The 24774-nt window shown below is 40.3% G+C and overlaps 3 protein-coding genes across 4 annotated transcripts in view; 2 read left to right on the plus strand and 1 right to left on the minus strand.

Annotated features, from left to right (window-relative positions):
• Nucleotides 1-21202, minus strand: part of kcnb2b (potassium voltage-gated channel subfamily B member 2b) — a 118013-nt gene extending 96811 nt beyond the window's left edge. The window contains exons 1-6 of one of the 2 annotated variants that reach the window (XM_077508818.1): nucleotides 21103-21202; nucleotides 20969-21022; nucleotides 17861-17979; nucleotides 13420-13556; nucleotides 11733-11871; nucleotides 2310-2512 (exon numbers count right to left, since the gene is read on the minus strand). The gene's annotated coding sequence lies outside the window, so the exon portion shown is untranslated. Of the gene's footprint in view, nucleotides 1-2309; nucleotides 2513-11732; nucleotides 11872-13419; nucleotides 13557-17860; nucleotides 17980-19983; nucleotides 20016-20968; nucleotides 21023-21102 lie in introns of those variants that run through there. The other variant, XM_077508819.1, reaches the window with a different exon arrangement.
• LOC144009222 (transient receptor potential cation channel subfamily A member 1-like) lies at nucleotides 569-17388 on the plus strand. Its single transcript, XM_077508823.1, has 27 exons — nucleotides 569-664; nucleotides 2330-2492; nucleotides 2576-2751; nucleotides 3743-3850; nucleotides 3965-4073; nucleotides 4326-4471; nucleotides 6133-6269; nucleotides 7255-7303; nucleotides 7668-7767; nucleotides 7857-7957; nucleotides 8499-8674; nucleotides 11281-11445; nucleotides 11559-11673; nucleotides 11755-11921; nucleotides 12144-12234; nucleotides 12300-12359; nucleotides 12439-12531; nucleotides 13202-13272; nucleotides 13347-13494; nucleotides 13745-13834; nucleotides 14013-14182; nucleotides 14272-14401; nucleotides 15457-15639; nucleotides 15711-15779; nucleotides 16303-16404; nucleotides 16480-16598; nucleotides 16934-17388. Exons 1-27 carry the CDS (start codon nucleotides 569-571, stop codon nucleotides 17136-17138), a joined length of 3339 nt encoding a protein of 1112 aa, XP_077364949.1. The 3' UTR covers nucleotides 17139-17388.
• On the plus strand, nucleotides 18848-20073 carry LOC144009816 (musculin-like). The gene is made up of 2 exons (XM_077509706.1): nucleotides 18848-19271; nucleotides 19987-20073. The coding sequence occupies exons 1-2, from the start codon at nucleotides 18984-18986 to the stop codon at nucleotides 20071-20073; spliced, it is 375 nt and encodes a 124-aa protein (XP_077365832.1). The 5' UTR covers nucleotides 18848-18983.
• Nucleotides 21203-24774: the final 3572 nt, after the last annotated feature.

Genomic DNA, 24774 nt, shown 5'->3' on the forward strand with positions numbered 1-24774 from the left:
ATTGTATCTTGTTACACACTCGACTGCCAATGAAAGGATTAGAACACAAACAGGGTGGACGTGATACATTCATGATCGATTGTTAGATTATAACCTGGTAATGATTTTGGGATTATTGAGATTTATTGGGTTTTGATTATTTCCAATGAGAAAAACTTTTGCTCAGACTTTCGGGAAGAGATTCATCCCGAAAACCGAAATTCCGTTGCACTCCTTTGCGTCTATGACGCACCTTCCACTATCTCGCCTTCCCAGGATCACCCAAGGACGTACCCCCTCGCTCCCAGGCGCACCCCTGCCCCGCCCCCTCCTGCCGAGAGGAGCATAATTACTTTTCTCCACATCGACCCCGGGAACCAGAACGGGATCTGAGCGTCCTTCCGGAGGGGGTAAGGATGATGTCACGTGGGCCAATTTCCCCTCAAGGCTCGGCTTAAGGTCTTATCTGTCCTCTTGCCAGCCCAAATGGAGATATGGCTGCTATACATCCTTATTTGTTTCCTATGTCTGTGTGTGTGGTGATGTTTGTGGATGGTGACACACACGCACGCACATGGAAGGGTGAGTGATGAACTTCGGCAGGGACGTGGCCAGGCAGACCAGTTGTTACACGTACGTGATAGAAGATGAGGATCCAGCCCTGGCGCATCTAAATGTATTCGAGGTGAGGTGTTTTTTTAAATGATATAATTGAAGTGATGCATTATGTAACATTAAGCCCCCATTAGAGAAACCCATCCTGTCATGTGAGAACAGAGATAGAGACATGAATTTAATTCATTCTGTCTCCATGCTCGTAACTAACAACAGTCATTTCCTCAATCATCTTTCAACATGAATATAACAGGCCGACCCAGCATTCCCCACAAATTGTTGTGTTTTCATAAGAAAAAAATAGCACTCGGTCACATTGTACTTTACAAACCATACGGCGAGTTTTTGCGCGTTTCTTTTTTGTCTCAATTTGATGACCATTTTGTTGCATTCTGGTGAGCGCACCATGGCCACATTCTAAAAACATTTTCAAAAAAATAGCCCATATTGGGTGTAAAAAGGGACTGATCCAACTTTTGGGGTTATTTATTTAACCCCAAAAGTTGGGTCAAATGAATAACCCACAAAACAAACCCCCCACAAAGATTGTTTTATACAAAAAGAGCTGTTCTATTGAAACTATGCTATTAAAACTGCTGTACAAGCCGTTGAAGTGACAGGGCAGCCATCTTGCTCCTCCCATCTCGCGAGCAGACTACTGTATAAACCAGGGGTAGGGAACCCCTGGTCCTCGAGAGCTGCTGTCTCGCCTGTTTTCCATGGCTCCCTCCAACACAGCTCACTCGTTATCATCATTATCATCATCAGGAAGTTCTGTAGAAGCCAGTTCATCAAATCAGCTGTATTGGTGGAGGGAAACATGGAAGACAGGCAGGACAGTGGCTCTCGAGGACCAGGGTTCCCTACCCCTGGTATAAACCATATGGTATACATACAGATTACACATATCCAGCTCAGAGGCAGTTAGTATAGGGCCGGGGGGCAGGGTGGTTTAACAATTAAATAATAATAATAATAATAATAATAATAATAATAATTAACAAGTGGACGGTATGTGCAGCTTTGAAGACCCCCTTTTATCGCTCAGTTCCTTAGACACCAATATTAGATTTGACAGAGGCATCTTTTGTTGGATTACAGTTATATTTAATAAAATATATACAAGTTTCCTGCTGTAAACATCATGAAGCATATAATGTATACATGTATTTAAGGCAAGTTGTAAGATGTCTGAAATCCTCTTGTTTATGTTTAACGAAAACATAATGAACCATGCTGTTACTACTAAGTACTGTCTCAAATGTTCTCCACTTTCCATACTGTAAATGTATAGGATTGTATAGTTTCTTAGGAGGAGCAATATGGCGGCCTCGCGACTTCAAAAGTCATATATTCATATCAGTGGATAAAACTGACCCAAGTTAATTAGGCGGTCCAATTTCTGACCCGGACACAAAACAACGGGGTTGTTTTGTAGGTGATTTATTTGACCCCAAAAGTTGAGTTATCCCAAAAAAAAGATACCCAAATTGTGTCGTTTCTGACCAAGCTGTTTTTCAAGTGCACCTGGGGGTACTATTACACAGACATAAAACTCAAAAGCATGCAGAATTTTATCAGCAACGAGCACTAATTTTAATGAAAAAAAAAAATGCCACGCTACTCGTGTGAATACAACTCGATTCAACGTGCTTGACGTTTCGGCCACATGTAACATGTCGTAGGTGGCAAAGCATCAATAGTAAAACGTTTACCTCTCTCCTCTGTGGTTTAGTTGGCCGAGAAGGGTGACCAGGTTCTGCTGGAGAGCCTGGTGAGGAAGAGCCCTGAGGTCCTAAGTGAGAAAGATGAGTACGGCGCCGGACCCGTTCATCACGCCGCCGCGGGGGGCCACATCACCCTCATCCAATTCATCACCAACGTCCTGGGCCCGCAGAGTACGGCCTCGGTCCATCACCTGTACGCAGAGATGTTGTACACACTCTAGTTCATTTGTAAACGTCCTTGTTTTTCCTACAAGCTTTGAACGGCTGTGACGAGCGCGGCGATGTGCCCCTCCACTGGGCCGTGGACAAGAACCAGGCGGAGAGCTGCAGAGTTCTAATGGACCTGCATGCCAACCCAAACGTCCTCAACGCGGCGCTTCTGGCGCCCCTGCACTTGGCCATCAGCCTGGGACACAACAGGCTCGTGGAGGTGAGTCCCAATTACCAAGTAAGAAATTTGTACAAGTCTTGGATATCGCCGAACATCGGCTGCTTCAAAACAAACTACTGTTCAATTTCAGGCATGGGTACTTGACATGTACACCCAATTTCAGGTTGATAGGTCAAACTAATGTCGGGTGCTGGATTTTTCTAACTTTCCAGTGTTATGTTCTGGGGTTGGATCCCAAAAGCGCAGACATAAATAAGAGTTTAACATTTTATTCGCATAACATCAAGAGGCGTGGAACTAACTTGGGCCGAGGAGCAGATGAGCAGGTGGCCAGATGGACAGAGGAATAAATCGGCGAAAACACACTTCACACTTCAGACTTATATAGACAGAGAATGGATCTGATTGGCTGTGGCCAGACATGTGGCTAACAGGACTGACATGGAATTATCTGATTGGCTGTTGACCAGATAAAGAGATTAAAGATTCCTGACATCACATAGCTTCTGACTTCACATAGCTTCATACCAGTTGAAACTAGTTGCTGGCAGACACTTGACCCCAAACACAACACAGTCATGACCCAAACATAACCCTGGCATGACCTAAACATAACCCTTGCCCCAAACAAAACACAGGCATGACATCCAGGTCAATGTTTCCCTTCAAAATGGCTGCTTCACACCAAAATGGCAGACTTCCTGCTCATTTTCAGGCACGCGTCCTTGAGATTTTTTTGTGTGTCCTGTTATCATACTTGTGTCCACCAAACTGCATGTCGATTGTCATGAATTTACCCTCCTCGGCGGAGGTAATAAAATGTTCAAAGTGGGGAAAGCAACACTAATTGCTTTCCCCACTCTTGATGAAAAGTTTGGCCTCAGCCTTGGCGCTCACACGCCGTAAACTGACGTCAGCGCCAGTCAATCGCAGATGGCATTGGGGCAAGCGACACCTTGGACGGGTCGCCAGTCAATCATGCGTCAGTCTTCACTTGTTGACTAGCGAAATGAGTGTTTGTCCTTGGCAGCTGCTGCTCTCCTACGGCACCGTGGACTACAACCAGCCCGGGGACCTTGGCAACACTCCCGTCATGATGGCCTGCTCGCTCAATAACTGCGAAGCGCTCAGCTTGTTGGTAAGCAAAGCATAATTTCACAAAATGGCCGTTGCCGATATTCGTCAAAATGCTGATTTGTCTATCCCTAGTACATATAAATCACAAAAACCTCTTATGTGTGTTTTTGAAAAGGTAAAGCACGGAGCACGCCTTTGCCAGCAGAACAAGCTGGGACACTTTGCGGTGCATGCGGCTGCCTTTGCAGGTGCAAAAAAGGCCTTGGAGTTCATCCTGAAGGCCGGTAAGTAATATGTACGAGTATATTTTCTAACGTACTGAAATAAATTATTCAAAATTATTACAAAAACATATCATTATTACACTTACTATTTGTGAAATTAAAATTGAGTAAATTCATGTTTATTCTTAAATTAATGAGATTAACTGGCGTATATACATAATATCTATCCTGATTTACATTTACATGCATGTTTTTTTACTTGTCAGTGTGTGGCCTAATTCTATTACACGTGATTGAATTATCCGCCAACAGGGGAGGAACTGGGCTACTTGGGTGAAAACCACATTAACTATGTGGACAAATCCAATAGCTCTCCTCTGCATCTGGCTGTGCGGGGCGGCAACGTGGAGACCATTCGATTCTGCATCGACAAGGGAGCCAAAATTGACCAGAAACAGGTACTTATTTGATAGAGCTTCCTGGAATTTGGTCCGAAAATTCAGAGCCGGAGGCCGATTTCACGTTGCAACATGAAATTTGATAGCTCTGTCCATTATGCGTAGTCCCACAAAAAAAAACAAAAAAAACAAAAAGTCTAGAACTCGAATCAAAAATATCACAGGAAGGCCACCATTTTGATTTCAAGCGGACGTTTAGGCTCATTTTGGCCATTACATAAGAGAAAATTCAGCCAGTTTTCCTTAACTCTTTCAAAAACAAAAATGGGTAAATATGTTTTTTAATACTTTGTACTGCACTCCAAAAAACGTATTTATACTGTTTTTTTTTTTTTTTTATGCTAGAGCATACAGAAGGCTTTGATGCACCTTACATGAAGAGGTGGCTTAGAGCAATGGTAGTTATTACAATATACGGCCAGCATGTGGTAGCAGAGTATAAGAGATCAGCCAGGGCTATGTTGCAACCAGCTCCTTTCCCCATTGTTTTAAACAGATTTGTGAATAATAATGAAACTTAGCTCTTTTCTAATGCTAATTTCTGCAAAACTGAAACAGATAGAAATATACTTTTATTTCCTGATGAAAAAAAGAGACTTTCATCTGTCTTTTGGTAGGGTCCATGTTTTTATAGCAATAGACGATACTTTAAAAGTATTGGCCTATTGGCTATCCAGTCATATATTCAGATCAGTTGGTAAAACTGACCCAAGTTAGTAGGGCAGTCCAATTTCTGACCCAGACATATTTATTCAGATTTGTGAATAATAATGAAACTTAGCTATATTCTAATGCTAATTGCTGCAAAACGGAAAGCGAAACATACTTTTTTTCCTGATGAAAGAAGAGACTCTAATCTTTCTTTTGGTAGGTTCCATGTTTTTATAGCAGTAGAACACAATATTCTGTGGGCCTTGCAAAATCAGTCAAAATTCAGTAAAACAGCCGGGAGCGAACGGAATTGCTTCTGTGAAAATGGCTGGGAGTGAAGGAGTTTAGAACTTGAAATTTGGTAGGTGCTATTATCATGAGTTGACCCACAAAAAAAAGTCTCAAGAACCCATTTCTGAAAAGTCACAGAAAATTTGTCATTTTAAGTACATATTTTGGGTTCAAAACAGCCATTTCCCAAAGATTTTATTTTTTTATTTTTTGTATTTTGTCCATTTACTACCTAAACTGAAGCACACATAAGATATGTGCAAAATGCTTAAACTGATCAATTTTTGGTTTTCATCATTGCAAAGTGGGCGGACATGATGGCGAAATCGCCATACAAAGTGAAGAGAGAGAGAGAGAGAGAGAGAGAGAGAGAGAGAGAGAGAGAGAGAGAGAGAGAAGGGGAGAGAGCGCTGCCGTGCTAACTTGTAACAAATGACCTCCACTCACACTGAGGTACAATCAGCGGCCTCCTCCTGCCAGTCCTGCTTTTCTCATTAAAGGCTCGTGTTACACATCTGAGCGTTCTGCCAGCAAGTCTGGGTGACGCTTCGCTAAGTGCACCATACATGAGTGTGTGTGTATATACCAAGTCCTGTGTTTGCGCCGCTCTGTCAAACTCAATATGTCAGCGTGCGGAGACAACGTAATCTCGTCAACGCGTCGGTTTAATTGATGCGTTTGTTTGTTTGTTTGTTTGTTTGTGTTTGTTTGGCGTGAAGCATGACAAGTCGACGCCGCTGCACTTGGCGTGTACCCAGGGTGCCATCGACGTGGTCAAAATGATGCTGTGCTCTCATGGCCGAGTGGAGGACATCATTAACCTCAAGGATGGAGCTTGTCAGACGCCGCTGCACAAGTGGGCCCTCTCGCCGCATCATGGCTGCGCGCATGGATGGAAGAATGGGTCAAGGGAGAGTACGTTGGCGGTAGCTTGACGACGAGCGCAACATGCGAGGGTTTCGTGTAACGAGCCGTCCCGAGGTTAAATTGTTTTGCTTTGTGTTGTGAGACAAAAATGAGAAAAATTTAGATGGCATTTCAACTCTATTACAAGTTGGGTTGTTTAGCTCTGTCAGGAACGAAAAACTTCAAGGCCAAGGTACCAACTCGTACATGACTGTGCCTATGGATGGATGCAAGATGGGTGGTCTGGATGAAGGAATGAATATGGTGCGGATGGATGGAGCCATCAATGAAAGGATGGATGATGGACAGAGGAATGTGTAAGGGGTGGAAGGGCAAACAGTTGCTGATGGATGGATGATGGATTTATAGGTAGAATGGATGGATGGATGGATGGATGGATGGATGGATGATCAAGGTGGTATGAATGAATGAATGGACTGGCACAAGATGGATGGATGGATGGATGGATGGATGGATGGATGGATGGATGGATGGATGGATGGATGGATGGATGGATGGATGATGGATAATCAAGGTGGTATGGATGAATGAATGAATGGACTGGCACTGGATGGATGGATGGATGGATGGATGGATGGATGGATGGATATACATGAATGGATGAAGGAGGTATGAACAGTTGGATAAAGGGATGCACCGATGTACAACGGATGTATCAATAGGGATCAATATGGATGGACCAAAGATGGTGTGGACAGATGGACAGGTTAGATACAAAGATCTTAGTATACGGAATATAAATTTATGGATGGATGAATGACTGCTTTTGGACGGATCACAAGAATGATTTATTCCTACTACACCTGCTTGTAAAATGAAACTCCATACACACCATGACATTAAAGAAACAAACTCATGGTAATATAATGTGCCTGCCTTACAATAACACCCATTTCTCCTCTTCGTCTTTTCAGGGCGACCATATTTGACCACATCGACTTAGCCGAGTACCTCATATCTTTGGTAAACGTCTACACAAAATATATAGAGTGCAATCCCTAATAATATGAATTCCTCAATATATCCTAACAATATGGTATTGTGTTTTGACCTTTGAACAAATAGAGCTTGTAAAGGTTGCTTGCAATTACTTGTTGACCATCTGTCACCATCTGCTGTTGCCAGAAAAAAAACAAAAAAAAAGCATGCTCAAGTTGACCGCTTTTTGATTATTTAAACAAACACCATAGCAGGAAATAGACGTGCGTGCTTCGTTCATTTTAATTAAAAATGATGTGGCTACACGGGGAAAAGTTTATTGCCATGATACAATTTGATTGATGTATTTCATGCAGATGTGACCTGCTTTTCTGTACATTTCCCGCAGGGTGCAGATGTCAACTCCGTGGACTGTAAGGGCAACCCTCCCTTGCTGCTGGCAACAAGTTGCGGCGCGTGGAGGACCGTTGCGCTGCTACTGTCCAAAGGTGGAAGACCAAACGTTCACCTTTTTGACCGGAATTCTAGTTTCTCGCCATATTTTTATTTATTAATGAATTTTTTTTTTTTTTTTTAGGGGTCAATGTCAACCTAACCGACAGGTTTGGCTGTAACTTCCTTCACCTGGCCATTTTGCAACCCAAGGGGCTGAAGAATTTACCGGAAGATGTACTGCAGGTAAATGTTTGTCCCTGTGAAGATGGTAAGCGCTGTTTGCTAGTCGAATTACTCAAAAGCAAATATTTTTTTAAAATGTGTGGATATTTTTTTGACTTTCATAATAGAGCAAATAGTACATACTAATCTTAAATAAAAAAACAAACAAAAGAAAAAAAAGTTACGCCCTGATTGGCCTTTCCATTTTTGGGGGTGTGGCCAAAGCACAATTAAAAAAAAGTCATTAGAACCTATTATTGTTTGACCATAATTACCTGTTTAAGAAAAAAAAAAAGAAACAAAATATGTCAAATAAATAAAAAGAAATTGCTGCACTCTGATTGGTCAGTCCGTTTTGGGGGTGTGGCTTAGTTAAAGCTCAATTCCCACACTGAAGATTTCCAGTCCAAGTTATGTGCGGTCTTCCTGTTTACCATACTTACATAATCTGCTTTTAACTTCAGATAGGATGCATGTTACATAAGCGCGAGCAATTATCTGCTTCAGCTGATGATGACGTTTCTTCTACTGCTTTTTTTTTTTTTTTTTTTTTTTTTTTTAGCGCAGCAGCGTGAAGGCGTTGCTGAGCTGCGAGGACAACGAGGGCTGCACGCCGCTGCACTACGCGTGCCGGCTGGGCATCCACGACTCGGTGCGCAACATGCTGGGCCTCTCGGGCCAGCTGGGCCTGGCGTGCAAGTCCAAGGACAAGAAGTCCGCCCTGCACTTTGCCGCTCAGTGAGTAGCTTTGCTAGCCCTGAGGGCCCGGGATGGAGCGCAGCTGTTGCTTATGCGCCACAGTCTCCTCTTGGCTGCAGAGGCCTGTTTTTGTGCTACTATTGGTCCCCCTTTGAGACTAAAAGCAGTGACCAGCCAATACCATATAGAAAACATAAGATTTATTTGATTTAAAATTTATTATTAAGATTTATTTTACTCCGCAGTCTCCGCTTTGCTGCAGTGGCCCTTAGTCTCCTCATGAATAAACTGTTCCTAAACTTGCACGCAAGCTAAACAACAAGATGTCACCTCTCCATTGCTAGTATTGTCACAAGACTAAGGGCATGGGTGAACGAATAATGAGGTCTCCTCAATCTCCTATTTGCTGCATCAGCCCATTTCCATTCTACCCTTACTTTGGAGAGCAGACATTGGAACATTGGAGGCATAACGGTCAGGGTCTTAGATTTGAGGCCACACTATTATACTCCATGCTGTAGCGGCCCGTTTTCTCTGTTCTCTTAATTTGCTATCCAGTGAGCTACTACTGTATGGCAGATGTTGCCCTAAGTCTCCTCGCAATTAAACTTGCCCTCCTCATCTATTTAATAATAATAATAATTAAAAAAAAAACTAGTTTAATTAGTTATAAAGGTTGTAGTCAACAATTATAGTCAACAGTCTCCACTTTCCTGCAGCAGCCCTCAGTCTCCTCTTGAATAAAAAGCCTTGTGTGCAAGTCCAATGACACGAAGTCAATTATTAACCATTGGACCACGCATGATGAAACAAAACCATTCGGGTTCGGGCTAGTAGCACCATTACACTTCATAGTGTTCACTTCACTACAGTGGGCTTTTTGTTTTATTGCCCTTAGTCTCCTCATGAATACAATTGTGAATAGTCAATCGGCACTATTATACACCACAGGCTCCACTTTGCTGCAACAGCCTTCAGCAGAAGAAAAACAGGAAATATTCATTGTTACAGCTCACTCTTAACGACGCATAGTGAATACTCCTGTTTTACTCGATATGCTGTTTGAAATTAAAAAAAAGAAAGAAAAATGACTCTGCAGGAGCATAACGGCTAAAATATGACTCTTCAGAGACCCGAGACTGAAGCCAACTGTCTCATCTTCCTAATTGGACAAACGTTATATGGGGACAAAAGTATTTCAGTGGGTTTCGGCGTTACCTCAGCATCCAGGTTTTTTGGCACAAAAAAGCTTTTTTTGACGATTAATTGGCCATGACATCTCCATTACGCACTAACCCAAAGGCCTAGAATAGAATCCAATTAGTGAAGCATATGTGATTTTTTATTTTAATTTTTTTTTTTAGTAGGTGTGAAATGAGTGGTCATGTACTCATTCCAGTAGTGCGACAGGGCAGATGAAGGGCTATGATATCATCAGCATGATGTCCCACTGCACTCGTTAAAAAAAAATTATACGTTCAATAAACCTAAACCCAAAAAAACATGGTTCTCAAACTGGGGAGCCTGGACTACTGGGGGTCTGAAAACTGTAGCTTGCACTCTAAAAAGAGTTGGCTGGCAATTTCACCTAAATTTTGGATTATTCATTGAAACCAAAAGGTCTGGTGAATTGAGTAAAACACACACACACACACACACACACACACACAAAAGAGAAAAAAAGAATCTGGGGGGGGGGGGTTATTTTTGACCCATATTTACCATATAGCCGAGCTATTCATGAAAAAAAAAAAAAGATAGTGTATACCGTCTCACAAAATGAAAGAATATATATATAAAATGGAAAATCGCCTTGCTTTGTGGGTTATTAATTTGACCCAACATTGTGGGTTAAATGACTAAAATGAGTGTGTGTGTGTGTGGGGGGGGGGGTTGTTCTTATGTTTTTTTTTGTTATGTTAACAAAATACAATTAAAATGCTTTTAAAAAATCTCGTAAAAAGGAAGTAACCTGCACTTAAAAACTAATTAAAACTAACTGGTGTAAAAAACAAGAGTCAAATCAAAATAAAAACAAAAACAAGCTATGATGAAAAATGGTAAACTATTAGAAACCTGCCTGTAAGGGTTCCCTGGACCAAAAAGGTTTTTGACTATGTTGGGGTCCTCTGAGGCCTCTTACATGCCCTCTAGTTGTCATGACTGGGTCATGCCAGGGTTAAGTTTGGGTCATGCAAGGGGTTATGTTATGTTTGGGTCATAGGTGACCGTTTTGAACTGATGTAACCATCATCTGGTTTCAAATGGAAAAACGCTATGTGATGTCAAGAGCTATGTGATGTCAAGAATCAACAGCCAATCAGATTTCCATGTCAATCCTGTTACCCACATGTCTAACCACAACCAATCACATCGATTTGTTGTCTATTTAAGCTAAACCGAGAAGTGTGTGTTTGTCGGATTATTAGCTCGGTTCACCTGTGCATCTCCACAGCCCAAGGGGGCTTGGCGTCTCTTGATTCTCGATGCATTCTCATTGTTTGTCGTCTAGTCAAGTTTGTTCTACGCCTCTCGATATTATGCGAATAAAGAGTTATTTGTGTCTGCGCTTTTGGGATCCAACCTCAGAAGCTAACACTAGTGTTGCGATTGTTTTTGCCCCCCCCCCCCCCCCCCCCCCATAGGTACGGCCGAATCAACACGTGTCATCGATTGCTGGAGACCATCACAGACTCGCGCTTGCTCAATGAAGGCGACGAGCGGGGCCTGACGCCGCTTCACTTGGCATCCAGGGGGGGGCACACGCAGGTGGTGGGGCTCCTGTTGCGTAAAGGGGCTCTTTTTCACAGGTAAACATCAATCACACCTTTCTAAATCGCCCTGGGCTGTTGGTAGTGCAGTGGTTCACATTTGTGTGATGTTATGTTTGTTTTGCAGCGTAAATTTTTGTGTTTGTCTGTAGTGATTACAAGGGCTGGACCTGTTTGCACCACGCAGCCTCAGAGGGTTACACACAAACTATGGACATTATATTATCCGCCAATATGAAACTGCTGGATAAAACAGATGAAGACGGGGTACGAATTATTATTCCCCCCCCCCAATCGGAAAAGTTGACAATATTAAAAGGAATTACCTGCCATCATGTGACATTACAGAACAGCGCCCTCCACATCGCAGCGAGGATGGGCCACGTGGCGGCGGTCATGGTCATGGTGAACCGGGGGGCGGAGTTCTCGCTGAACAAGAGCGACACGTCCTTCTTTCACGAAGCGCTGCAGAACGGAAAGCAGGATGTGGTCAATGCCGTCATTGACAGTGAGAGGTATGTACAACTTCTTGGTTGGTGGAAAACAGCGGCTGCTCGAGTACCGAATAGAAAACGTACCTTTTTTTTTATTTTTTTTTTTACCTCATTTACTGAAAACATCTTGACATGAGCCTGTCATCCCTTATTGTTTAAAAAATAATGTTGGAAAATAGCAGCTACTCCTGTGCCGAAAAGAAAAATCTTGTAGTTACACCATGTATACGCTTGTCTTGGCAGGTGTGCGGAAGCGTTGACTAAGTACAAAATCGGAGGATCCCAACGATGCCCCATCATGGACATGATTGAATACTTGCCCGAGACCTACAAGGTTTGTCATCTAGCGATTTACGCGTCCATGATTTGCAAATTTTAACATGCATTCCTGCTACTTAGCACCTATTGGACCGCTGCGTCAAGGAGTCCGAGGACGATCACAACTCCTCTGAATACCACGTAATTCATCAATATTAATTCTATCTGAAGGCGTCTCGCCAACTGAAGATACAGTCAAACTGATGTCCTCCTTCCACAGATTGAATACGACTTCAAGTGGCTGCAAGCGCCGCTCGAAATGCAGAAGAAAGGGGATAAGTTGAATCGGGTACAGCCGCTTGCTGCACTCAATGTAAGTAAAAGAGAAAACTGTGGCTGCCGAATACAAACATGCACTATACATCTTTTTTATCTACTTATAATATCATCTTTCCTTGATACTGTCCCCCCCTTATAGTTAAATTTTTTGGTCCAAACAGTGGCTGCTCGAGCAGTGATTAGAAGCATGGATGGACATGTAATTTTAATGTTTTAGCTCAGCTATTTCAAACAACTCAAACACTACAAAACAACCCATTTGTTGCTTGCTTTTATGTAAAACTGCTGTCTGTTTTTTTTTTTTAAAGATGAATGCAAAATGGTGGCTGCTCGAGTGCCGAATAGAAACACATAACTACAGTAGGCTTTCAATTTTTGCCCACAGCTATCATAAGCATCACTTTGGCTCGATGTGATACTGCCATCACTTTAAAAAAACAAAAAACAAAAAAAACATTGGTTGAAAGTAGTGGCTGCTAGAGTGCCGAATAGAAATGTATAGTTTGGATTTTTGACCTCAGCCATTGTACATCACAAACACAAGACTGTGTATCCATTAACATCAACGGGAGTGTTGTTATCACTTGAATCTTGAAAATAATTGGTGGAAAACAGTGGCTGCTCAAGTGCCGAAAAGAAAGTTTTCAATTACATAATATAGTGTGTCACCGTGCAGATATTCAGGATATTCTTATTTTTCGCAGGCAATGGTGAAGTCCAACCGCCTCGAGCTTCTCAACCACCCTGTCTGCAAAAAGTATCTGTCCATGAAGTGGTGAGTTGTTTTTTTATCATGTTTGCACGTTTTTGTTTTTTTTCTTGCGACCAATCTTCGCATGAATCTCGCAGGGTGGCGTACGGGAGCACGGCGCATATCGTCAACATGTTCATGTACCTGCTGGGCCTGCTGCCGCTGACTCACCTCATTGTGACCTTGAGGCCCACCATGAACACCACCAACCACCAGATCACCATGGTGCCCGTGTCCTTCACGGAGGTACAATCAAGTTGCTGGCTGCTTCCCGAGCGCCGAACAAAACGTGACGTGATGTGACTTGCCTTTGAGAGAAACAGAGAGAAGAAATATGAAATGACACTCAAAGAGCGATGAGAAAATTTTTATTAGCCATGTTTCTGTTTCCGATTTTGATGGCGAATGCTACCCGAGCGCTACTTTTGATTTGCAATATTGTATAATTCGACAAGGTCATACGGATACTTCATTTGCTTTTCTTTGCGTTGAGCAGCAAAGTCCGTTCCTGTCCTTCTGTATGGTGATCGTCCTAGTGATGAACATCTACTCCATATTTAAGGAAGTCTTACAGATAATGCAACAGGTAAAAAAAAAAAAGTTACACACATTTTTTTTTTTAAGTTTGGTCTTGTTGCATTGGGGGTACATAGAACATATAAAGAACAAAACTGACTTGCCCATTAAACAAGTGTCATTACCATTATTGATTAAATGATATGAAATGGCCCCATAATGTTTGCATAACTTGTTTTGCGTATTAGCGTTGGAGCTACTTGCAGGATTACTCCAACCAAGCCGATTGGTCCTCGGCCGTCTGCTCGCTTCTCTTCATCATCCCGCTCATGCTCAACGCGTCGGGTTCCTGGTACTGGCAAGCGGGCGCCATGGCCGTCCTCAACTCCTGGATCGGGTTCCTCATGTTTCTCCAGAGGTACGGAAATCGTAGGTTTAAAAAAAATAAAAAAAATTAAAAAAAATCGGGCCCACCCGGCGGTTGACTGCGGCAGGTCGCCCTCGCAGGTTCGAGGGCATCGGCATCTACGTGGTGATGTTCGGCGAGATCTGCAGGACGCTCACTCGAACCATGCTACTGTTCTTCTATCTCTTGCTGGCTTTCGCCTTGGCCTTCCATGCCCTGCTGCTCAACCAGGTAATCGTTTTTGCACTCATGTAGTTGCTAAATGCACTTTAAAAACAGGGCAAAAATAACCCAATTATGGGCTAAAAGGGGCCAAATGCTATGTGGGTCAAGTTGACCTAACTTTGGTTTTAATTAATTGATAAGCTGTTTTTGCTTTTGTTTTTTTGTTTTTTCTCAAAACAGCACCCCTCCCCCCCGCAAAAAAAAAATAAAAAAATGACGGGTGAGTATCAATGGAAAATCCAACTTTATGGGAGAATTACATTTTTGGGATTGTTTGTTGCAAAATAAAAAATTAAAAAATAAAATTACATTTTGTTGGATTGTTTTGTTGGGTCAACCTAACAAAAAACCCATTGTTTTGGTGTTTTGACCCAAATTAATACACCCTTAACTGCCCTGTTAACCCAATTTTGGTCAAAAATTGGACCTACCTGCTCCATTGATCAAACCAAATTTTGGTGTTGTTTTATACCCCCCAAAAGGGGTTGTTTTCTACAAAATTGACCCAAGTAGAGGGTCAGTCCAATTTTTGACCACTATTGGGTTATCCTTTTTGCTCAGAATGGTCTGACTGCTTGCCTGGGTGAATTTGACACAACTTTTTTTCTTCTTCTTCTTGATTGCACAAAATCATCCATTTTTTGAGGATTGTTAAAAAAAAAATAAAAAAAAGAGAGAGAGGGAGAGAAAGAGAGCCAGAGAATTGGGTCACATTGACCCAAATCATGACTTTTAGGTCACTGTTTTTTGCTTGTTTTTTAACTCATAATTGGGTTATTCCCAATTTCTTTAAGCTGTTTTGCACAAAACATTTCTTTTCTCTTTTCCATTATACAATACAACCCATTTTGGGGAGTTGTTCTGTGCAAACAGCGCTCCCAAAAAGTTGGGTTAATATGACCCAAGTAGAGGTCTGTCCCCTTTTGTCCCAAATTTGTTTTTTAGAGTGGACCTTCTTTTGTTGCCATGCAAGTAGGCATGATGGCGAGTGCTACCCGAACGTTGCAAATCACCGTCTTGTAATCACGCCATGTGTTGTTTTGACCCTTCCTATTCTTCAGGAAGAGTTCAAGAACGTGCCTCTGTCTATGATGCAAACGTTTGTCATGACGGTGGGCGAACTCAATTACCAGAACAACTTCCTGGACGCGTATCTGAACGACCAGCTTCCTTTCAGCGGTTTGACGTACATTACTTTTGTCTCATTTGTTCTCATGATGCCCATCATCCTCGTGAACTTGCTGGTAAGCTCGTCCCCGCACGTTTTAGTAAAAGAAGGAAAGGCATGGATAACGCGTGCCTTTCTGTTTTGTAGATTGGTTTAGCGGTCGGAGACATTGCAGAAGTGCAAAGAAATGCTGCCATGAAAAGAATAGCCATGCAGGTTTGTTTTTTAAACAGTTGTTTGCAAAGAAACATGAGTCCATACAAGATTTGGCCCATTTTACATCTGCCATTGTGCTGCGTGTTGCTGACATTTCTTGGATTATTTAAACTAGTCTGCCAAACATACAACAACAAGATCCCATACAAGATTAGTCACATTCTACCTTTGCCATTGTGCTGATCACCCCATGAATACAAGTTCCTTACAAATGAGGTACCCTTCAAAGGGGCAATAAAAAGGCTGTCTAACGGCATAGTCGATATTGGTGAGAAGGATTTTTACCAGTGCGATATAATCTACCAAACACGGCATGCTAGAAACAGAATCCATATTAGATATGTTGGATTTTACATTTTCCCTTGTGTTACTCATCCAATGAATACATGTTCCTTTCAAGTGTGGAAGCATTTAAAAGGGTAACAAACAAGTTTTCTATCGGGATAAGAAGTATTCCTAGAGTACATAAAAGATGTGGTTTACATGTGGTTGCAAAAAAATAAAACATATCACGCCAAACCAGATTGATCTCCACACTGCCCTGGAAGACAAGCTGCCCTACTGGTTCATCAAACGAGCAGATAAACCCTCCGTCATCATCTACCCGAACCGCAAGTGCTCCAAGGTAAACACACTCATAAAATATAAATATGATGCATTTTTGTGATTTATTCCTCCGATTTACATTTGTCAACCACAGCACTATATAATGTACTTATTTGGAGGCAACGTGCCGGCCAACGACGAGTGGAAGCGAACGCAGGTGGCGTCGCAAAGATGCTCCACGCTGGAGGCCGAGCTCAAAAAACAAAAGTGCAGGTAAATGAAATTACCGTACATCAAATGAACCTTTTTCCATGTGTCATTAGACTGTGAATGCATGTAAAAGCCAAAGTGGGCCGTTTTAGATGCATTAGTGGCTATTAGTGGAAAGTGTGGTCGTGACACCACTCCAGTACGTCTCAAAAGCATTTTTCTGGAAATACATTAATGATATTTAGGTAGCATGATACCTGTATAAAAAGCGACATCCTGATATTTTAAAATTTGATTGACTCAGTCGGCATGTGTTACTCCCGCCGCGGTCAAGGCTGGATTTGATGCGTTGACACTAAACCGAAAAGAGTTTCAAGCTCTAAAATGTTCTTCTCCAGGCTGAAGGAGATGTCCGGCATGCTGGAGAAGCAGCACAACCTCCTCAAGCTCATCATCCAGAAGATGGACATCACCTCCGAGGCGGACGAGTACGACGGCCCCGTCAACGTTCAGGGCGCGGCGTGGAGGCGGGTGTGCCCGCCCAAGCGTAGCGTGTCCCGCTGGGTGCCGCTTATGAAGGCCATCGAGTCCAAGCCCAAATGAGGCGGACATATTTAGAAAACTACAACACTAAAGTAGGAAGTGAAAATCAATCAATCCTTTAACTGACAGCTGAAGTGGCTTAGCATAGCATAGTTAGCATTAAGTGCACTTTCCTAGCATGTAATTCTCTTATTTGCATGCTTGAACTTCAACTGGGAGTGGCAATAGGCAATAAAACAGCTCGAAGACGTGTGCGTTGGAGTTTGTAGTGATTAGAAAACACAATAAAAATGTTTTTTAATTTGGTAGCATTCCAGTATCGAGTAAATAAAGCCAGTATCGCCAATACTACTAAGGTTTGTTTTTTTTCCTAATTAAGGTCGATTATTATTTATCAGTTAAAACCAGAAGAGAATTTGGGCAAACCATAAATACAAAATACGACAGAAACATCTTTTGAATCACGTCATTTATTATATTCTCCCTTTATTGCTTTTATTTTCTGGAATTGTTTTAACCAAACAAAGTATAGAACACATTTTCACAAGTACTCAAAAATATTTAGAATTATTATTTTTATTTTTTTTTACATTTAATGCTGATTATAAATGTATTCTACCCCAGAAATAATTTATTATAATTATTATTGTTATTTTTAAAATTATAAAAAAATAAATAAATAAATAAAAGAAATTCAAAATGTAAAAAAAAAAAACAAAAAAAAAAAACTGCAATAGTGTTGACCTGTACATTAAAATATAAAATTGGATTGATCCACTCACCGCAGTTTTCCCTCAGGCTCAACTTGCAGGTTGAGAGCAGTTTTGGCACATTTTGTCTGCCAGCCCGAACCCAACCTTGGCCTTTCTCCAGTCTTTGACAATAATTCCTCAAGAAGCAACTAGAACATAGAGAAAAGAATGCAAAACATGGATGTTAGTCCTGGTCATGCCAACGTGCCAGATGTCATGGGAACGGCAAACAGCTGCTCTGTGTGCCGAAACGCGATCCCTCTGTGAAAACTCCCACAGGATTAGACACTTTTGATAAGGTCTTCAAGACATTTCTATCACCGAAAAAGACAACACATTTTTTTGCGGGGGAGACACTGAAAAAGGTGAGTTAAAAAAATACTTATGGAGGTTGTATAGTGGTGTCTTGAGCTACAAATCACCTTTGCCCTTTGAAATTAATGGAAAAGCCATTAATCTGTTCCAGTACCCCGGGAAAGTTTTGCTTGTGTTTTCCTAAAGAGCAAAATTAGCATACTATAATTGTAATTTATAAAAACGTAGATTAATAACATAATTTAAACACATTACACAAGAATTTAACTAATGCTGCATTCCAATTCGTTGTTGCACTTTCTGCTATGCCAGTCTTGGCCACCGGAGGGAAGTATATTATAGTCATACTGACAGACGAAGAAGAGACACATGTCACACCACCTTTTTGTGTTTGAATATCTGTTGCTTCCAAAACCGCGACTATCAATGCTAACTGTTAGCATGCCAACGATGTTTTGCATTGTTTACTAGCATTAAGCTAAGCATGCTTTCCTAAGGCAGAGCTTACAGAATATATGCTATTGAGAGGCTGAAATTCCAACAATTTTTAGTTTCCTGATGATTAATCGATTATCAACCGAGTTGTCGATTCATTTGCTAATCGATTAGGGGATGCACGAATCCATACAGTTGCTTTACTTGGCAGAAAGTCACAAGTCTCCTTAAGTGGAGGCTGAGCGTGGCTCTTGAGTGGTGGGAGGAGAAAGCGTTGCCCAGATGTCAGCTTTCTTAAAATGACAGCCGTCGCCCAGACAGAACCTTGTGTTTGCTTTCCCACCCCAACCAGTCCACCCTTAGCTTCCTAGTAAGCGCACATCCCGAGGAGTTACAGGTGGCCATGCCCACCGGGTGGGACGAGGAATACAGAGGAGCGGAGTGCGGAGGGAAAGAGTCGCACAGAAACGCGGCCAATGCCCGCGAGAGGGCCAGGATGAGGGTGCTGAGCAAAGCCTTCTCCAAGCTGAAGACCACCTTACCCTGGGTGCCCCCCGATACAAAGCTGTCCAAGCTGGACACGCTGCGCCTGGCCTCCAGCTACATCTCGCACCTCAGGCGACTGCTCCAGGACCACCCGCTGCGGGAACACCCGCTGGACGAGGACTTTGTCAAAACCACCACCAGTCTGGTATGCCATTTTATTTGACTCAAATCTTATGGTGTCAGTTTGCATGGTACCGTCATGTATCACATAGTAGCCTATTATGAATATATTTATTGTATATCACAAAGCTGAACGATTTTGAAAAATAATCTAATATATTATATATTTTTATTTTTAAATAAATTTTATTTATTTTTAAATATATATTGTACAATATACATACATTGTAATATTATTACTATAATAATAATAATAAGTATTATTATTATTATTATTATTATATTTTTAATATATTATTAACATTACTATAATAATAATAATAGTAATAATAATTATTTTATTATTATTTTATTATTTTTAAATAGACATTATTATTACTATAATACAATTTTGAAAAATATTCTAATACAATGTATTTTTTATTTTTAAATATATATTCTTAATATTATATTATTGTAATATTACTATAATAACAATAATAATAATAATAATATATAGTAATATTAATAATATATATTTAAAAATAAAACTATACATTTTTATATCGGAATATTAATAATATATATTTAAAAATAAAAATATACAATAATAATAATTATAGTCATAATAATAATTATTATTATTATTATTTGTTATTTTATTTTATTTTTTAAGTCATAACATAAATATGTGTCACTTCATATTGTCATATGGTGTTTGACTTGATGATGTATTTTTGTACAATTATTTGTCCCACCAGATCTGGCCATTTGGGATGTCAGGACAATCTGACGACGAGGACTCTCATTCCAAGACCACAACGAGACTTTGCGGAGCAAAAGCCTGAAAGCAGCCAGAGAGTTTCATGGTGACATCACAGACAAAAGACTGTTGTAAAAGCCAAAGAAATAGCAAAACGTTAAACTTCCTGCTCTATGTTTATCACACTCGCATCGGCACGTCCTTTCTATACGTACAGAGTAGCAATCTCACAATATTTGAGGTTTATTCTAAATAAAACATTTTTTCTCCCTGGGGTTTCCTATCACGACAAATGAAACTTCCTGTTCTATGGTTATCATCACGCTATCACCAATACACCCATTCCATGCTTACCAGGTGGAAGTCTGGCAAGATTTTGTGAGATTTGAGGCAGAAAACGAGCAAGGGGAAGTGTTTTCATCGGGTGGCTGTTAAACTCGCAGCTGTTGGTGAGATTCCCACAAGGAACCGTGCGAGGCGACTCTCAAGAGACATTTAATGAGCTTTCTTCTCACATGGGCACAAGCATTGAAGAGCCGGTGAGCAAAAGGCTCCCATGTACACTTAAGTGCTGCCATCCATCAGCATAACAAGGTGATGATAAGGATGGATGGAGTGGACCCTTTCTCATGTTTTTTTATTTAATAAGTAGGCTACTTTTAAACAGCACTGACACCTAGTGGAAATTATCCTAAGTACAAAAAATCAATAATAAAAATACAGGTACAGTATAACAATTGAGAGAAACAGAAAGGGAATACAGTGGACCCCCGCTTTCTCGCGGTTTGGCATCCGGGGATTCACCTATCCGGGGATTTTGAAAAAATAAAAATAAAAATAAAAAATATATATTATCTTTCTAAATATACAATAGTTTAAATATACAACGTTTCGATGAATTTATGATTGTTTGTCGAAGGAGTACACTAATGACTCTAATTAAAATGAATTGCCATGTACACACAATTTACTGTACTCACCAGTCGACGCTTACAAACGCACTTGTTTGCCGGTAGAGCCTCATTAGAAGGCTCCTAAAAGTTCACATACAGAATTTAACATGGATTGTAATTCAAGTGAAAAAGAGAAGCGATATTATTACGTTAAAACCAACCAGTAGCTGGTCCACGTAGAAACACTCCATTTATATTCTTCATGTTAGACATGTTACAAAAAAAAATAAAAAATCTCCCACTTCCGCGTTAGATACGCAGCCGATTAGGCAAATGACCCATGTGACTAGATTGTTGGCCAATCATCATTACAGGATGCGGAAGTAATGTGCACAAAATTGCTTTGCGTTAATCGCGCTAAAACAAAAACAAAAATGAAACAAAACAAAACAAAAACAAAAAAAAACAGACAAAAAATGTGGCGTTAAAGGGACTTGGTGTTAACGTGTTGCTAAGTATTTTATTATTTTGACATTTGGTATTATTATTATTATTATTATTATTATTATTATTATCACTATTATTATTATTATTATTATTATTATTATTATATCTTAAGTTGTGTAATAAAACAAAATTAAAATGTCGCAAAGATAAAATAAAACAACATAAAATAAAAATGAAAAAGATGCATTGAATAGTTTTTATTATCCATCCATCCATTTTCTTACTACTCACAAGGGTGTGGGTTTGCTGGAGCCTATCCCAGCCGACTTCGGTCAGTAGGCGGGGTTCACTCAGAACTGGTTGCCAGCCAATTGCAGATAGTTTTATTATTAATATTAATTTCTAATATTGATTTATCAGTAGTTGCAACTTTCATTTATAGGTAATACATCAATGAAAAGTTAAAAAAAAAAAAAGAGCAAATAAACTGTAAGTATCGATTTGTATAAAACACAAAAATTGAAGGGAAAAAAATGAATCAAATATCTAAACTTGATTCTTCTCAGCAATCATGAATATCGCATCATAATGTATTACTTAAATGTACTGTATTGCTACTACTATTACTACTACTACTACTACTACTACTACTACTACTACTACTACTACTACTACTAATAATAATAATAATAAAAATAATAATAATAATAATAATAATAATAATAATAATAATAATAATTGCAATAACAGCCATCCATTTATACTTTGTAATAAATAAAATAAATATATGATACACATACAGTACAGTAAGTACTTGAGGTACGTGAACTGAAAAGCTAGCGCCACTCACAGGAATATGCAATGATGCGTATGTCCAGCAGAGGACAGTGTTTCTCCATGACGGAACATCAACTGAACCTGTTGACATTTTAGGAAAATATCAACTGAGAGCTTTCCAAGTCACTTTTGGGAATGTTTGTTACCCAATATGCACTCACTCAGTAGCTCTAATGAGAAAATCCCAAAGCATTTTAAACAGGTTTGAGAGTGAGGTGGGTACGGATTACTTCCTCCTGAGACAATAATTACTTTTGGAGGCAGCGGAAATTATAAGGAAAACTAAATAAAACCAAAATAAAGTAAAACTATTATTCATCATCTTGAGAAATATGATAACAATTGGAATTAGCAGGAATTTCAGCTTTTCAGACATCTGACAGAAATTATGGTGGCTGTGAGGAATTTCAGAATAAAAGGATTTAAGAAAATGCAACCTTTGTGTAATAACACCCAAACAAAGAAAGATTTTCTCTTAAAAATCCTTGAATTTAAGACCAAAGCATTACAAGATAACGTTTCATATATTTTTTTGTTTTTGTTTTGTTATTTAGATATGTTGTTGTTTAATTTCTTGCTCTTGATTGGCTCAAATGCCCATTCAATGTGATTTACAGTGCCAGTGCCAAATTAGAGAAAGGTACGATAGGTCCCCCTTCCTCCACTCATTTCTGCCTCAAAGCGGTTTTCTCTGACTTCATGCATCCACAGACATCCTCACAAAGAAATCGGGTGTGCGCTCTGGGGCGAATAGTGCGTCCGGGTTTTCCCGTCTCTGTCATCCGTCCACCAATGAGGTTGCTGGAAGGGCCAAGCTGTCAGCGCTGCAGAGGGATTACCCGCCTCCATTGTTCTCTGGTCCACAATGGCCTTTGTTAGAGGGCCTGTTGGGAACTTGGACCAGAGTGGAGCACACCTGTGGATTAGACCATTGCCCTGTGGCATAGACAACCTAAAAACTTCGAAATTGTGGTCAGGAGATTAAAGGAAAGATGTGGAGTACGAGTCATGCCTTTGAAGTTTGGCCGCAAAGTAGTGGAGTTCATCCATAATTTTGATGAAAAAGTAATAATAATAATTATAATAGTAATAATTATAGCATCCTGGGTTGAAATAAAGGTGGTCTCTCCAACTGATGGTTCACAATCTTTTATTGACCTTCCCTTCGTGTGAACACACCGTAAAAGCTACAATACAAAATAAAGTAAAATTAACAACTCAAACGGCATGTTCTGTGCATCCATTTTACCTTATTTAAGCCACATACCTTAAATGAATTCCCTTAAATTATGGTTTTATAGCCTTTACAATAATCTTCTTTGCCTACAATTAACATAGTATGTAAAAATTTTAACCATGCCCTTTTCCTTTGTCATTTCCTTAAAACAAAAATAAACCATACAGAAATACAAATTCTCAAAACAGAATCTTGAGCCATAGCATTGTGCGTTAGCACACTCTAGTGGGTGAAAACGGTAGTGCTTTACTATGCAGTGAATCACAAACAACGTGAAATGTAACGATAGTTAAAAAAATAAATAAACATGACATTTACGAACCTCGTCCCCCTTCTTAACCAAGTGCAAATAAATAGGTCGGTGAATCTTAACTTTAGTTGTTTTTCTTCTCTCTGGCACGCAAACATCTTTCTTGACCTTGGACGCTACTAATGGCGGCATGTCGGTTAGTTACGTAATTTCCTCTCGATTTATGGCACCATTTCCTATTTACTTCAAAATAAAGGCGTCACCTATATTACAATAGCACAATGGGGAAAAAACAATTCTGTAGTACAAAAAAAGCAATACCAAAGAAATAATAGCAGGTTTATTTCTTTCAATTTGTATCTTGGTGTGGTGCAATTGTGTCCATCTAAGTAGCCTAAATAAGTTGACTGCTTCAATAGCTAGCTAGCTTGCGTAAGGAATTACCTCACTATATGTTAGCTAGCTAACCAGCTTGATAGGACTCTCATCCCAAGTTGGAATTTACCATTTTATTGGAGAACAAAAGGACGTTTGCTCTTTAGGTGTGATTGCGCTAGCTGTAAGCGCAAATGCTTGAGTGTCTTTTGAGTCTTGTGTGTTCTTTTTCTATGCGTGTGAGACAACGAAAGGTGCACTGGCTTTAATCATGTCAATTTAGAAGGCTGGACATTCATTTTAAAAGCCCATTTAAAAAAGCCAAACAAAAGTCTAAAATTCGCAAGCCTGTTTGGTCGGACCTGTGTTCACCATCCTCCTCCTGCCGCCGTCATCGCCGCCACGATCTCCGTCGGGAAGTCACGTTTTACGCGAGCAGCGTGAAATCGCTTTGATTTCAATCACGGTCACGGAAAGTTCAAGCCTCTTAAAGTTTCGGAAAGCGCGGATTTGGTTTGACAGGATACGTTATTTCTCAAGAGTGGACGCTCAAAGTGATAAATTCCATTTGGGCAGTTCATTTGGGTTTTTTTGCTGATTGGATTGACAGCAACATGAAAAACAAAAAGTCAGTTGTATTTGGACTAATTAGTTCCAGAGTCCAAACTGTCATAAAAGTATATAGCAATGTTTTATGTAACGTTATTCACTGACAAAAGACACCAAAACACCAAGTCTACTAGCTTA

This window comes from Festucalex cinctus, chromosome 20 (genome assembly GCF_051991245.1).
Source record: "Festucalex cinctus isolate MCC-2025b chromosome 20, RoL_Fcin_1.0, whole genome shotgun sequence".
Classification (NCBI taxonomy): domain Eukaryota; kingdom Metazoa; phylum Chordata; class Actinopteri; order Syngnathiformes; family Syngnathidae; genus Festucalex; species Festucalex cinctus.

Coding starts and splice junctions, on each gene's coding strand:
- LOC144009816 (XM_077509706.1), top strand. CDS start 18,984: ATGCCCACCGGGTGGGACGAGGAATACAGAGGAGCGGAGTGCGGAGGG. Junction 19,272..19,986: donor TCAAAACCACCACCAGTCTG/GTATGCCATTTT, acceptor TTGTCCCACCAG/ATCTGGCCATTTGGGATGTC.
- LOC144009222 (XM_077508823.1), top strand. CDS start 569: ATGAACTTCGGCAGGGACGTGGCCAGGCAGACCAGTTGTTACACGTAC. Junction 8,675..11,280: donor GCCCTGCACTTTGCCGCTCA/GTGAGTAGCTTT, acceptor CCCCCCCCATAG/GTACGGCCGAATCAACACGT. Junction 14,183..14,271: donor TTCCTCATGTTTCTCCAGAG/GTACGGAAATCG, acceptor TCGCCCTCGCAG/GTTCGAGGGCATCGGCATCT.